The sequence below is a fragment of the Nesoenas mayeri genome (genome assembly GCF_963082525.1).
Source record: "Nesoenas mayeri genome assembly, chromosome: 3".
NCBI classification, from domain to species: domain Eukaryota; kingdom Metazoa; phylum Chordata; class Aves; order Columbiformes; family Columbidae; genus Nesoenas; species Nesoenas mayeri.
The window spans coordinates 77,509,016-77,523,429 of record NC_137544.1 but is presented as its reverse complement, the minus strand read 5'-3'; the positions used below and the strand labels follow the sequence as shown (position 1 = coordinate 77,523,429).

The 14,414-nt window shown below is 36.7% G+C and overlaps 1 protein-coding gene across 2 annotated transcripts in view; it reads left to right on the top strand.

The window, feature by feature from the left end:
* Positions 1-1,290: 1,290 nt before the first annotated feature.
* Positions 1,291-14,414, top strand: part of SIPA1L2 (signal induced proliferation associated 1 like 2) — a gene marked incomplete at its 3' end in the record, with an annotated part of 81,580 nt that continues 68,456 nt past the window's right edge. For both annotated transcript variants that reach the window (XM_080342776.1, XM_080342775.1), the window contains exons 1-3: positions 1,291-3,344; positions 9,579-9,712; positions 11,107-11,295. In XM_080342776.1, the coding sequence (XP_080198902.1) occupies positions 1,880-3,344; positions 9,579-9,712; positions 11,107-11,295 (1,788 nt within the window). In that variant the 5' untranslated portion in view covers positions 1,291-1,879. The remainder of the gene's footprint in view (positions 3,345-9,578; positions 9,713-11,106; positions 11,296-14,414) is intronic.

Genomic DNA, 14,414 nt, shown 5'->3' with positions numbered 1-14,414 from the left:
TACAATGAGGGTAGTGAAACACTGGAACAGGTTTCTCAAAGAGGTGGTAGATGCCCCATCTCTGGAGACATTCCAGGCCAGGCTGGGTGGGGCTCTGAGCAATCTGATCTAGTTGAAGATGTTCCTGCTCATTGCAGGCAGGTTGGAACTAGATGATCTTTAATGTGCTTTCCAATCCCAAACCATTCTGTCGTTCTGTAAGTCAATATTTAAAAATCCTACAGGCTAATTTTGAAGTGCTGTTGCTCTGAACACCGTTGTTTAAAAAAGGAACAAACCCATTTTTTTAAATTTATGTTATTGGCCATCAAATAGGAGTTCTGAGGAATTAATATGTAGTGAAAGTAAGCTGTATTGTTATTGTTACCCATTTCTAGTAACAGTCACATGGAAACAATGTCGATTGTGATGCTACTGTACCTCTAGCTTGTGTTTTTATTGACTGATTTTGGTAGAAGGATCCTAAAGTTTGCTCACCTGCTTCACACTCTTGGAATTTTTTATGGCATAAATTATAGGTGGAAAAAAACCCCACTTATCTTCTGAACTCCTTTAACCGCTTTGTATCTTCCCTGAAGTCAGAAGAAGATTCATATTCCAGGCTAATTTGACCAAACCTTTTTTTTTAACCTCTAAATGCATAATATGCTTATTTGCAGCATCTTAAAACATCAGTATGTTCTTTTAGTTCAAGGAACAAAAGCTGAAAAGGAAGTACATAACTTGTTTCTTATTTTAGTCTTAGTTTTGTGCAATGGGTTAAAGGATGAGCTCTGCCTGCAAATTAATCTTCACAGCATGAGTCATGGTCATTCTTAGGACCATTAAAGCCATTGAAGAATATTTTTATACCCTAACAATTCCAATTTTGTGAGCAAATTAACAGTTATCAATAGAGCTACTATTTTATTTGTGGAATACAGCGGATATGTTCTTCAGCACAGTAACTGAATTAACAGTCTAAGTTTCCAAACAGAGGAATATAATGTAACAGAGTAAACTATAACTGTTTCATGCAGCTAAATAACAATTTACACTCCAAGTAAAGGAATGTAGGTAAATTTCCCTTTGGGGAGAGAGAGAAAAAAAAAGCTAGATAGATTTATGCACCAAATTAATCATAGTGGAGAGATTACTTCCTTTAAAGTGTTCTTTTAAATGGGACAAAACACTTTTCTTGGTCTAAGGTCCTGTTTCATATATTTTGCTTACGTTACCTACCAGTCTTGCACCATAACTCCTGTGTGTGTTAGCCCGTTTTAAGTAAACTTGAAGTTATCTTAGAGCTGACTGTGCTATGATTAGACAGAGAACAGGGATCTAAATTGATTTCAGGATTGAAGGAAACACAGAGAGAATTGTGTGTGGCTGTTCTGCTTGGCAGGAGCTGGCCTGCAGTTCAATGTGTGTGTATAGGTTTGCCCATGGGAGATACGCGGATCCTGTAGGGATCACATGGGAAACTGGGATTATTGCATTTGTTGTGTTTTAGGGAGGCAGGGGATACAAAACCATACAAAGCAAGTCTCATTAGGTCTAATTTCAAGGGGTGTTGTGTATATACAAGCAACATTGTAAGCTTACTGTTATTGACTATAAACATTTTAATATTTTTTTTTTTTTTTTTAAATGAACAGATAAAAGAAATTTGTCTGGATTAATACTGAACTGAATGCATCTGAACCGAAGGAAATGTTTTAAGATTGCTCTCCTGGCAGAAGTTGTACAAAAATGGTACACTGAGGTTTCTGCTTGCACTACTGGGAAGACTGTAACTGTATTTATATATTGCAGTTTATTGGCCCATAAAAGGCAATGTAATAACAAAAGTACCAGTCAATTTATGCAATAGTAGCGTTTCCTCTCCCACTGCCTGGACATGAGTGATCAAAGGTCTTTGCAAGAAGATAAGCACAAAGTTAGCAGAACTTCCTCCAAGTTCAGGGAGTCTTCAAGAAGCATGCAATCTGATGATTATTTTGCTAGAAAACTCAAAGCTCTGAATGGTAACATGGGGCCTCCTGTTTCTTCAACTGCATCTGGCAAAACTGAAAATAATCAAACAAATGGTACACCAGCTGTGCCTAAAATGGGTGTTCGAGCAAGGGTATCTGAATGGCCTCCTAAAAAGGATTGCTCTAAAGAGCTGAGCAAAGCTGCTTGGGAAAACAGACCTCCAGCCAATTACGAAAGTGTTGGCTCAGTACTTCCAAATGGACAAAATGACCAAAGTGATGGACAGCAAGAAGAGCTAGAATTGGAATTTACAGAGGGAAAGTATTCCATAGGAGATCTTTTTGTTCATTCACCTCAAAGGGGACTTCATCCCATAAGACAAAGAAGCAACAGTGATGTGACAATAAGTGATATTGATGCTGAAGACGTATTAGACCAGAATGCTGTTAACCCAAATACCGGAGCAGCTCTTCATAGAGAATATGGCAGTACCTCTTCCATTGATAGACAGGGCTTGTCTGGAGAAAATTTTTTTGCCATGCTAAGAGGATATCGAGTGGAAAATTTTGAACATAAAACCCTTGCTCCATTTGGATTTTCGGAGTTTTTCCACTGTGACCCTGCAGTTTCTCCAAGTCTCCATGCTGCTGCACAGATTTCCAGGGGAGAATTTGTCAGGATTTCTGGCTTGGATTACATGGACAGTGCCCTACTTCTTGGTCGAGAGAGGGAGAAATCTTTCAAAAGGAGACTAAAATCAGAAGCAGTAGAAACATCTCTATTTAGAAAATTGCGAACAGTTAAAAGTGAGCATGAAACTTTTAAGTTTTCGTCTGATCTTGATGATAGACTTGACAGAAATGTTCGTTCTTGGAACTATCAGAAATGTTTTGCACATTATGATGTTCAGAGTGTTTTGTTTAACATAAATGAAGCAATGGCTACCAGAGTAAATGTAGGAAAAAGAAAAAATATAACCACTGGGGCTTCAGCTGCGTCACAGACTCAGATGCCAGCAGGCCAAACGGGAAACTGTGAATCTCCTTTGGGAAGCAAAGAGGACCTCAATTCAAAAGAGAATTTAGATGCTGATGAGGGTGATGGGAAGAGCAATGATTTAGTACTGAGTTGCCCTTACTTCAGGAACGAAACCGGTGGGGAAGGAGACAGACGGATTGCACTTTCTAGGGCAAATTCAGCATCTTTTTCTTCAGGTGAAAGTTGTTCTTTTGAGTCCTCTCTGAGTTCTCATTGCACAAATGCAGGTGTTTCAGTACTGGAAGTACCAAGAGAAAACCAGTCCATTCACAGAGAGAAAGTGAAGCGTTACATCATAGAACACATTGATCTCGGAGCATATTATTACCGCAAGTTCTTCTATGGAAAAGGTAAGTTTTTCTAATGCAATAGTTCTGATATACTCATGCATCAGATTTAAGTTGCTTAGTGAAGATTATCTTTTTTTTCATTCTTCTTGTCTATAGGGAAACCTAAGTATTACAGAGCATCCTGAAACTCTTTACTAAAATTAAACCTGTTATTCTTGCTTTCCCAGGGGGATATTCAACAACCAGTGGATTATATATAAAGTTATGCAATACTTGTCTAAGTTCACTGAGTGTGGGGTCATTTAAATTGGTATGTAAGCTAACGGCTCTGAACCAAACTTTCTCTGTGGGCAGGAGGGAACAAATACATTTATATCCAGTAAATGCATGGGAAATACCGATACCCAGAGTAGTTATCATTATTTCCTAAAAGTACCTCCGAAAGAGAAGGTTTTATTATTGAGGCTTCTGACTTCCTTCTTCTAGATTCTGCTGTCTTCAGGTGTTTCTTGGGGCCTTTCATACTGTGTGCATGCATACATACTCCTTAAACAGAGAGCTTCGATGATATGTAGTTTTTCAGCTTAAAGAAGGTTATTTTATGCTGTTCTCCGAGCCCTTTACCCTGTTCTTTTAGGATATGTTCACACTGCGAAGTGCCAGGGTACTCTTCGCAATAGAGTAATTATCTTGACTTGACTCATTATTCAGATACATTGTTTCCCCTTTGTGATCCGCTTTGGCTGTCTGTATTCAGTGCTGTATTCAGTATGTGAAATCTCCATTTTTCTGGGGAGAACCCCAAAACACCTGTCTCTGTTCTTTCTGTGTTAGTAATTACAGCTCAGTCTTTTTGCTGTTATTAAAAGAATAAAACAAGGCTCCTTCTGTCCTTAAAAGACTGTTACTGCCCGAGTCTTCCTGAAATTATACTTCCTCCACTTTCTATTATAATTATATTTGAACAGCAGGAAATAAGCTCTGTACTGCGCTTCTTCCTCTTGTGACTCTTCACAAGGGTCTCGAAAGAGGATCCAGTACAGTGCTTGTTTACACAATCCGGTAGACACCTAGAGCATATTGTCTGTAAAAACATTCTGTTTAAAAGGCAAGGAAGAAAATAATTTAGATCTGTCATGGAAGAGGACAAAAGAGACTCAGAGATATAAGCAAGGAATGGGCAGTAAATTCAGAGGTTCAAAATGACTTTTAAGCTTGGCAGGTTGTAAAGGACTAAAAAGTGTTGAATGAGTTGAAGTTGAAGAGAATTAAGGGAAGTTTGTAACAAAAGGGTGGCATACTTTTTGAGGGACAGAAAGAAGAAAGGATTGACATAGATGGAAATGAAAGGAAGTTTGTCAGTAGACAAAGGTGGTGGCAGGATAGGAAAACAAAAAGAAAACAACAAGGGTTAAGCCAAATGAAAGAGGACATGTTTGTGAAATGGTTTTATCATGGGTGAGTTACAGGTTCTGAGGGGCTGAACATTTTCTTGTGAAGAAAATTCCTGTCAGAAAGATTAAAAAAGAAAAGAAAATACAAAGTACTCGAACACTTTAAATAATATACTGTAAACAAACCTAATGACCTTTCTGGAAAACTGATCTGAATATAATTAGTTTTAATTAACTTCTGATATTATGTATATATGATCTCTTGACTAAATGTAAAGTATGTTTAATATAGTACTAAAAGCAAAGAAATAGTATCTGAGAGTTTTATCCCACATGGTACATTACTAGGAAACTTTAATTGTTATTGTCCTTTTTACTAATTGTTGTGTAGATAGAGTTCTTCAAAAGTAAATATGATGTGGTGCATTTAATATTCATTAATAAATTGTTACTCTCTCACCTTTACAATGACATATAAGCTGCGCCTTGTTCCACATTATTTCTATAGAGCTACAACAGAAGCTATATGAAAGAAATCTGTATTGGATGGCTCTTATGAGACAGGGCAAACAGCCTGATGGAACTAAAAACTTAATTTTCAATACCTATTATCTCAAGGGACAAAGCATGTAAGGAATCTCCAGGTTACTTCCAGCTGAACACAGTTCTCACCGAAGCAAAATTTATTGTGAATAGAGGAAATAAAACAGGCATTTTGCCTTGGGCACCACAATGTCTTGCTGTTGTGTGGATCTCTCTTGTAAGAAAAAGTGACATTTCTATGCATATTGAGTCTTACTTGATGCTCTTCCATGACAGTGAGCACTCCTAGCTGATTGTTCATTGAATTGTAGATTCACTAGCACAGTTGAGTTTAGCAAAATAACTGTGGAAGTATAAAATAAAAATTTAGTAAACAAGAGTAACTTGTATGTAGAGACATATGTAATACCACAGATTTTTTTTTGCCTTTTGCAAAATATCTCTGGAAAAGAAATAACTTTCTGAATATTTTATTTAGTTCACAGCTTTATAATTGGCACTTGTCAGCATACAAATTTTCTTTCTGTTTTAAGATGCATGGAAGAAACACCCTGGCATGTGTGGCACTAATTATTCCGTTCCCTTTCAAGAAATGAGAGATTTCGAATTCAGTGTCTTCTGAAATGAGCTGTAGTTTTATACTGCATATTTATAAGCTTTGCAACTATTGTTAAAATCAAATCCAACATGACTGATGTAAAATATGTTAATGTTTATGGAAAATATCTTCTCGGTTTTCAGTTAAGGTTTGGAAAAGCCAGAATAATTTATTTTGTCTTATGGCTTTGATTTATTAATGGTGTCCTTTAGTGAACTATATTTTTGTGTGATAAAAAGGGATGAGAAGGGGAAAAAAAAAAGCTGTGTTGATTTTATAAAGGATAAAAGAAATATGCTTTTATTGTAATTGATTTGTCCTTTTCCCCTTGTGCAATTATCCTCATAATACCTTGAGACTTGACATTTACTAACATGCTTTTTATTTGAGGGATTTTTGCAACCATTTAATATGTTATTGTATGTATCTGCTGATATCAAACTGAAAAAAAATGTCCTGGAAGAAATGTACAGGCTTAGTAAGCTTTTAGTATTAACTCAGTTTTGTGTAAGACTTTTGTATTAGAAGAAAAGTTGACAATTATTCCTCAAAAATAAGTAGTAAAAAAAAAAGGAATATTTTGCAGTCTTTCTTTAAACAGCTAGAAAATAGCACTACTTTTCTCTCCAGTCAATACTTTTAAATCAACACAAATACATTTAAATGAGCTTAATGAGTTTTATGAGATTTGGGGAAAAAGAAAGTGCCTTGAATTCATAATGTTTTTCCCAAATCCCAGAATATAGTCATACTATTCTTTAATTTACTTAAACTTTTAAAATTCCCGTTCTTGAAACTGTTTTATCTATTATTTTTTTAAAGGAGATAAATAATGTATTGAGGTTTGTATCTTTCATATTGTACAAGAAATAAGCAGGTATCTGCCATGCTTTTTTTACCTTTTGTCAAAACCTGAATATGCAGCTGTGAGGAGTTTTTATGTTGTTGAAAGTGTTTGGCCCCTGACTCTCTCTCTCTGGTCTGCAAAATCCTGTTCCATTTGATAAATTTGCCCACTAAGACTCAAAGTTTTAATTGAACACTGGGAAGTCCATGAAGTATAATTCATCCATGCAGGCAGAATGCTCAGGCTGGGCAAAGAATGTGGTTGGTGAGAATGAGTGAATAATTTAATGTTTATACCCCTTGGATCCCAGGTGTTCCTTCCAGAAAAAGGTTACTAGTTGTAATGTGCTGATACTCATTGTCTCTCCACTGGGAGATGGACTGTAACCAGCAATATAGATAGGTTTTTGAAAGGCTACTGGACACTTCAGTTGCACTTGGTTTGTTAAAGAAGACTGTCATTTATGTAGAGATAATGATCTTTTTGTATCCATTCTAAGAATATGGATGACTTCTCAGTGCATGACATTTTGCAAAATCTTCCTTATAAATTTCTATAAAAGCACTGTAAAAAAAAAAAATCAAACTATATCAAATGTGCTAGCAAAGTGTTTTCTCGTCCAGACAATCTTAAAAGGAGAAATTAGTATATTACTTCATTGCTATTTGAAATATGGAATTATAGCATAAATTGTATTGGAAGACCTTTCTGGAGGTTAGCCAGTCTAATTCTCTGTTTAAAGCTGCCTTCCAAGGTACATCCTGGTAGGTTGCTCAGAACCTGTTCCCCTTTAGCTGTCTCTTTAGCTTTTGAGCAGCTAAGGATGGAGATTTCATAAACTCTCCTGGCAACCTGTTCCTGTGTTTGATTCCCCTCAGTGGGGGGCTACATCTTGTGCTGGTTGCCTTGGAGAAGAGTCTGGGTCTCCCTTCTCTATAACCCTCCACCAGCTCCTGGGGTCCTGCAATTATTTCCCCCCTCAAGCTGCTTTTCTCTAGGCTGTGCAAGCCCATCTCCTTCAGCCTCTCCTCATCTGTTATATGCTGCAGCCCCTACTTGTCTTGCCAATTTCCTGCTGGCCTTGTCCCATTCTGTCTAAAACTGAACACTACTCTTCCTGTGGCCTCACAAGTGCCAGAGAGGCATAATGTCTTCTCCTGACCTGCTGGGATGCTCTGGCTGGTGCAGCCTTCACCTCTGCCTGGGGGTTCTGCTGGCTGTTCTGCAGCCTGGTGCTCACCAGGGTCACCAGTCCTTTTCCACAGAGCTGCTCCTGAGGCAGCTGGTCCCCAGCCTGTGCTGTTGGATGAGTTTGGTCTGTGCCAGATGCAGGACTATGTTGGTCTCCATAAGATTTTTGTCAGTCCATGTTTTCAGATTGTCAAAGGGAGAGTTTGATTTGACGTGTTAAGAGTTGCTTCACGTGCAGCTCAGTTGCCCCATCTCAGCAGCTGCTGCCTCCAGGGGAAGCGGGGAGTGAGCAGCGAATACAGGCACCCCTGCTGCTATAGGACTCTGCCTGTGTGGATGGATTAACCTCATTTGCCTGCTTTCGTAAAATACTGCAGGGTTTATGCATTTCAGTATCTGCTCTATGTGCATATTTGTTAAAAGCATGCCAGTTATTCTCCTTCATCTGCTGCACCCAAGTACAGCCCTAACCTCCAATACATGAACTGCACTCCTTCAGCTTGGTCATGTACGTGAACTTGTTGCAGATGCATCCCATTCTATCATTTGGATAATTAAAAAAAAAATATTAAACAGTAACAGCTCTACTATCAACCTTCTATAAACCTTTTACTAACTGCGCACTAATTGGAATTCATAGTACTGATCACAGTCCTTTGAGGCCAGCTGGCCAGCGAGTTTGTGTTCACCTTATAATCTGAATGTCCAAACTGTGTATTTTCATTTTAGCTACACAGATACTGTGGGAGACTGTTTAAAAAGCATTGCTAAAGTACAAGTAGGTGACATTCATGGCTCCTTCCTTGTCCACAAAGCCAGGCATCTCATTGTAGAAAGCAATTGAGTTGGTCATGCATGATTTGCATTTGGTAAATCTATGCAGGCTGTTTCCAAGCATCTTTTTGTCCTTCTTGTGCCTGGAAATGTCTTCCATGAGAATTTTTTCCTTAATCTCCCTGGGAACTAAGGGTTATGGTGACTAGTCTACAGCTTCCCAGACCCTCTTTCTTGCCCTTTTTAAAGGTGGGTGTCAGCACTCACTATGACCTTTCAGAGGTGATACAGAGTGGCCTTACAGTGGCACTAGCTGGTTTCCTCAAGATGCATTCTGCTTGGTCCCACGGACCTGAATGTGTCTAGTCTGCTTAAATGGTCTCTGACTTGATCTTCCTATTCTGTGGTAGTGCTTTACTCTCCCAGGCTGAGCCAGGTTGCTCAAGGATGAATTTAGCTATTAATCAAAGACTAGGCTCAGTTTTCATTTGTTAAAAGTGAGTTGCTGCTTTGAATGTAAAGCTTTAAAGAAGAATAAATTGTATGAAATTAAGGAACCTATATAACACCTTGTTTGAAGACTGTTGGCATTTGTTGAAGACTTTATGTAGACATGGTTTCTCCAAAGTAGTTTCTTACAGCATCAAGCAAAATTATTAATTTCATAGTACCAAAAAAATGCAAAAAATATTATTTCGTAGTAGCAGCAGGTGCAGTCAGTTGAATTATGTGCCATGAGTGATCATTCTGCTCATGAAAATTAACATTTTGTCGTTTGTGTTTACTGTGCAGTTCAGAAGATTACAAGCCAGTGTTTACAGATCTTATAGCTCAATTAAAAATAATACTTTTCTCTTGCTGCAGAAATGTTTAATAAGATGTGAACGTTTTCTAGGAGACTCATACTTCATTATTCTCTTTTATCTTCATTCACTCTTGTGCAAAAGAGCATCAGAACTACTTTGGAATAGATGAGAATCTTGGACCTGTTGCAGTCAGCATCCGGAGGGAGAAGGTTGAAGATGCCAAGGAGAAAGAAGGATCTCAGTTCAACTATCGTATTGTTTTCAGGACAAGTGAGGTAAAGTTCTTTCGGTAGTTCTGCAAAGGAATTGAAAAGTTCCTGTAGAGCTTTGGATACTACTTGTTTGTGGATATGTTGCCCAACTTTGAAAGTAAATCTGTTAATGGGAAAGGGGGTTTCTTGTAGTGGTAGTACATGAAATTGCTTCTGCAACAGTTTTCCACTTCTGTACTGCATGAGTTTTTTCTCATTTTGAACAGGCATCCCTAAGAAGGTAATTTCCCTGAAAGTAACTGCAAGGAAACTGATGGAAGAACAAAGCTCAATAAAAGTTTGGATCAAGCTGCTTGACATTATGTTTCTAATGACAGAAATAAAAGATTAAGGAATGAAGGGAAAAATGTGAAAGCTAGTACTATGAATTGCTTTATTTTTGTTCTGTTTCAAAATATTTTCTTATAAGCTTTTTTTGTGAGATATTTTTAAACACTTCTACAGACATGATTTGTGGAAGGAATATTAATATGTTGATAAAAAATAATGGTCTTATTTGAAAGAATAGCTCGCTTCTGATTGTTGTGGAAAAGCACGTCTCATAACTTATTTCAAGCATATTATTATCTCTTGCAAAACTAATTTCTTCTTTATCACAGCAACTAGCTTTGATTTGTATGAAAATATGCAATGTTATTATTGTAGTAAGCAACTTTAAATTTTCATAATCTTTAGGACTATTGCTTTTTGTTGTGATTAGGACATAGAGAAGTTTTAGCTAGACCTGATATCTCTGGGCTCGTGTGCTTTTAGAAACAGATACAGAAACATATATGTATATATATATATATATACACACATATAATACTTAGGCTACTTACAATTCTTAGGCTAGGTTTTGCTTTTATTGCCAAAAAAAGCAATCTCTGTATGTATATGTGGAGAGGTGATTCAGCTGACTCACTTCTAAGAAATTACTCACTTCTAAGAAGTTACTCTCTTTGCCAAAGCCAATGAAGATAAAGGAGCATGGCTTAAAAAGTAGGTGGATGGGTTAAGTGAAGGTGCCATTGGCCGTGGCTTACCTCACCTGTTCAACCTCACATTTAACTACTATGTCTACTAGGGTAGTATGGCATTAAAATTATCAATTTTTAGTTTTCCTGGTGTTTAAAATATTTTTCCCAAAAAGTAATAGTCTTAGGAATTAGAATAAGTTCATAAGATCATTGGTGAATTTCTTTCAATAAAAGGTATTTGTCACTGAGATGGTGAGAACCTATCTCCTCTGTAAAAGTTATTTAGTAATCTTTTCACAGATTAAGAAAATTAAAAATAGGAATATTTTTCTTCCCAGTCTTTCTTCCCTGCTTTTGCTAAAACCTGAATTTTATAACTTTCAAAGCCATTGTAGTATTAGAACTAAAAATGTTTTGTGCATTTTACTTTTGCTGTAGCTTACTACACTTAGAGGAGCAATTTTAGAAGACGCTATCCCATCCACTGCTCGGCACGGCACAGCAAGAGGTCTGCCACTCAAAGAGGTGCTGGAGTATGTGATACCAGAGCTGAGCATTCCGTGCCTGAGGCAGGCTTCCAGCTCACCCAAAGTACCTGAACAGCTGCTTAAACTAGATGAACAAGGGGTATGTAGCACATAACTTTCCTTTAAAGAATAGTCATTAAAAAAAAAAGTCTTAAATATTTTGGAGGCAATTTTAATAAACATGGATCTGTAATGGAAACCTTTCACTTTGATGGATTTGGAGATGCTTGTGTATTTTCATAGATAATATGAGGTTTGCTTTACTAAGCAAATTCTTTTTAAAGTACATTGCTGCTTAGGAAAAAAAATCACTGGTCTATGGAGAATCTCTTTAGGTGAGTGAGAAAGATTATAACTAAAGTTTTAACATCGGTAAGACGTGATTTTCACAACCTCTATTTGCACTTTAATGCGCACAAATGCTGAATGCAAATGAAAAGACATCTAACATTTTATTAATGTGCATAGGTAAGGAGGCAAAAGGATATAACATTAAATCTCAACATCTAAAATTTTGGGTTGTTTTTTACAACAACATTTTTTATTAACTTGCAGTAATCTTACTAGAATAGAATACTTTGGAGTTCAAATAACTGAAATTGTCATTGAGCCTAATGAATTAACCGCATGGCAATGAAATATTAATGTTGTTTACATTTGGAGAAAAAATGGTGAGGTGTATTGGGTTCTGTACAGCAAATCTGCTTCATTAAAAGCTAGTGATTAAATTTATAGCTTCTGAAGATTTTGTGAAGGACAAGCTTGTGATGGCTTTTAAACAAATTTTTAAACCCATGTTTTAAAAAATATTCATTTAAAGTGCAGATTCTAGGCAAAGGTCTGTATCTCTCTGTTCAAGTTGAATCAGCTGCTGAATTCAGCTGATTATGATGGTGGTGTAATTAATTTTTAATGTTAATTCAGTTTGGAATGTAGTGATTGTGTCTAACGTTGGTGTTATCTGTCAGAATTCTCTCTTGTGGCTATAAAAATAGTTCAAAGCAGAGTAAACGTAGACAGGGGAAGAAAAATGCTTTTTTGGGTGGGATGTTAAGCTAGTTTTGTATGTATATTTTACTACTTCTGTTCACTGTAGTCATTGGGGAGGACTTTTAATTGAAAATTCATTTTGCAAAATGTCCTTTTTTTTTCCTCCGTGTTTGTCAGTTTTTCTGGTAAAACAAAGGGAAATCAAAAGCACCAAGTTCTGAATCTAGGAATTCCTGATGTTGCTCTGTCTTTCCTGTTTGAGCTCCAGAGTGAGTTGGGTTAATCTAGTAAATAATTTTCACTGCTTAGAGGGGCACTATGTTCAAGGCAGTCTAGAGTACTTTTTTATTTGACTTGACCTAAATATTTCCCAAATTCACTGTATTTTGCACAAATTGCAAATGGAGATTGTCCATGTAACTGACCAAAATAATTCTTTCATCATCAACTCCTAATTTTGAGAAACAGCATACATAGCACTTCTTTTTGTTTTGGGTCATCAATTCTGAAAATTCAATCCTGTTGTGAAATGGCCTGTCACCAGGCAAAATGTAATATTAATGTGTGTTATGTGCTGCTTATTATGAGATAATTACTTTCAACATAAACAGAAAGCGCTGCATAGAACTGGCATGAGATCCATTTATGCTGTTAATCCTCTTATGTACTTGATGCTTTGAGTTTATTAATCAAGCAAATATAAAGAGAGTTATGCTTGGAACTGAAGGTGATGGCTGGCTGAAGTGTCATGAATTTAAAAATATGAATCTTGATATAGAGGATTAATACTGTCACCAGGATAAATATTCATTTTGTATAATGGTGTATTGAATGTTTGCATAGTTCCTTAGGAGACTAAAAACTGGTGTTTTGATTTCATTTTCTACCTGTTTCGTAGTATTCAGTAAAATCTAGTATGGATTATGGAGGAAACGTGGGTAAAACTGTGTCTCTAAAATGACAGTAGAAAGTCGATGCAAATTGGATGGTTGACCTAATTTGAATATATAAATAAACAATCTGCGTTTTCCCAGTTTATTCTGGTATATGATAGATTTGGCTGTAAAATTACATAAAAGTCAACTATCTGTAAGCTGGACAGCATTTTGTTTGGGTTTTTTGTTGTTGTTTTGCTTCTTTTCCTCTCTAATTCTGCTGTAGTTCCTCCTCCCCATTTCTTCTAATCATTGCTTATTATGCTTTTTGGCTCCCCTCACATTCCTCTGGGAATATTTACTTCTCTGTAGGCCAAAGGCTGAAGTTTACAAAAAGCCCCCCAAAATTAGGAGCTTTGGTAGCAGTGATATTTAATGGCTCTTGAGTGTCTAATCTCTTCAGGTTCCTTGCCAGGAAAACTCCAAAATCCTCACATGATGAAAGTCGACGAGTTGTTGTTACATGATAAAGAATCTGTACTGCTCAAGACAAGATGGCAAGGTTCAGTATGAGTGATTTTGACTAGAACACGGTCATTTTGAGTCAGGAAGGACTTCTGTGCAACTTTAATACATATCATATACCCAAGTAGCTGAATGGATTTAGAAATTAATTTATAATGTCACATTATTAAGTTTTTCTCAATATCAAATTAAATGTAGAATTTCTAGTTTAGAAATTACGAAATCAGAACCATGTCTGCAGTTTTTTACTTAAAAAGACTTGAATAAGCAGGCAGTGCCATTTCAAAACTGGGATACTTTATCAGGTTTAAATATTCTGATAGTTTTTCCTAAGATCCTGCCAAAGCTTATTTGACATTCTGAAGGTATCCCTATTTCTGCTTCTGTTCATTGCCCATGATCTTGTCATGAGAGTTCTTTTGCTTAATTCTTCTAATTTCACAGTCATGAAGGTTCCAAGCAGAGGGGTAGGCAGTTCAGATTTCTGCAGTGAGCTTGTAGCTGCTGCCTTGTTTAGCAATAATGGTATTGGTAGAATCAAATTTGTATGTAAGTGTCTGGAGTTTATGGTACTTGTCCATGAAGTGAAAACCCTGGATGAATTCCTTCCTTGAGCTCCTAGAACAATGTTTGTCTCCTAGGACAATGTTTAAACCACGAGATGGTACATTGTTTTGGAAGATACTTCACTTCTGTTTTGAATTCTATTGATATTCTTGAACAAATTCAGGAGTAACTGGTCTCAGAAAGAATGAAGGAATGTAACTGAGTATTTCTAGATTGAATATGTTGCCCAGGTGCTTCTTTACTGCTGTTTGTTTGCTCCTGT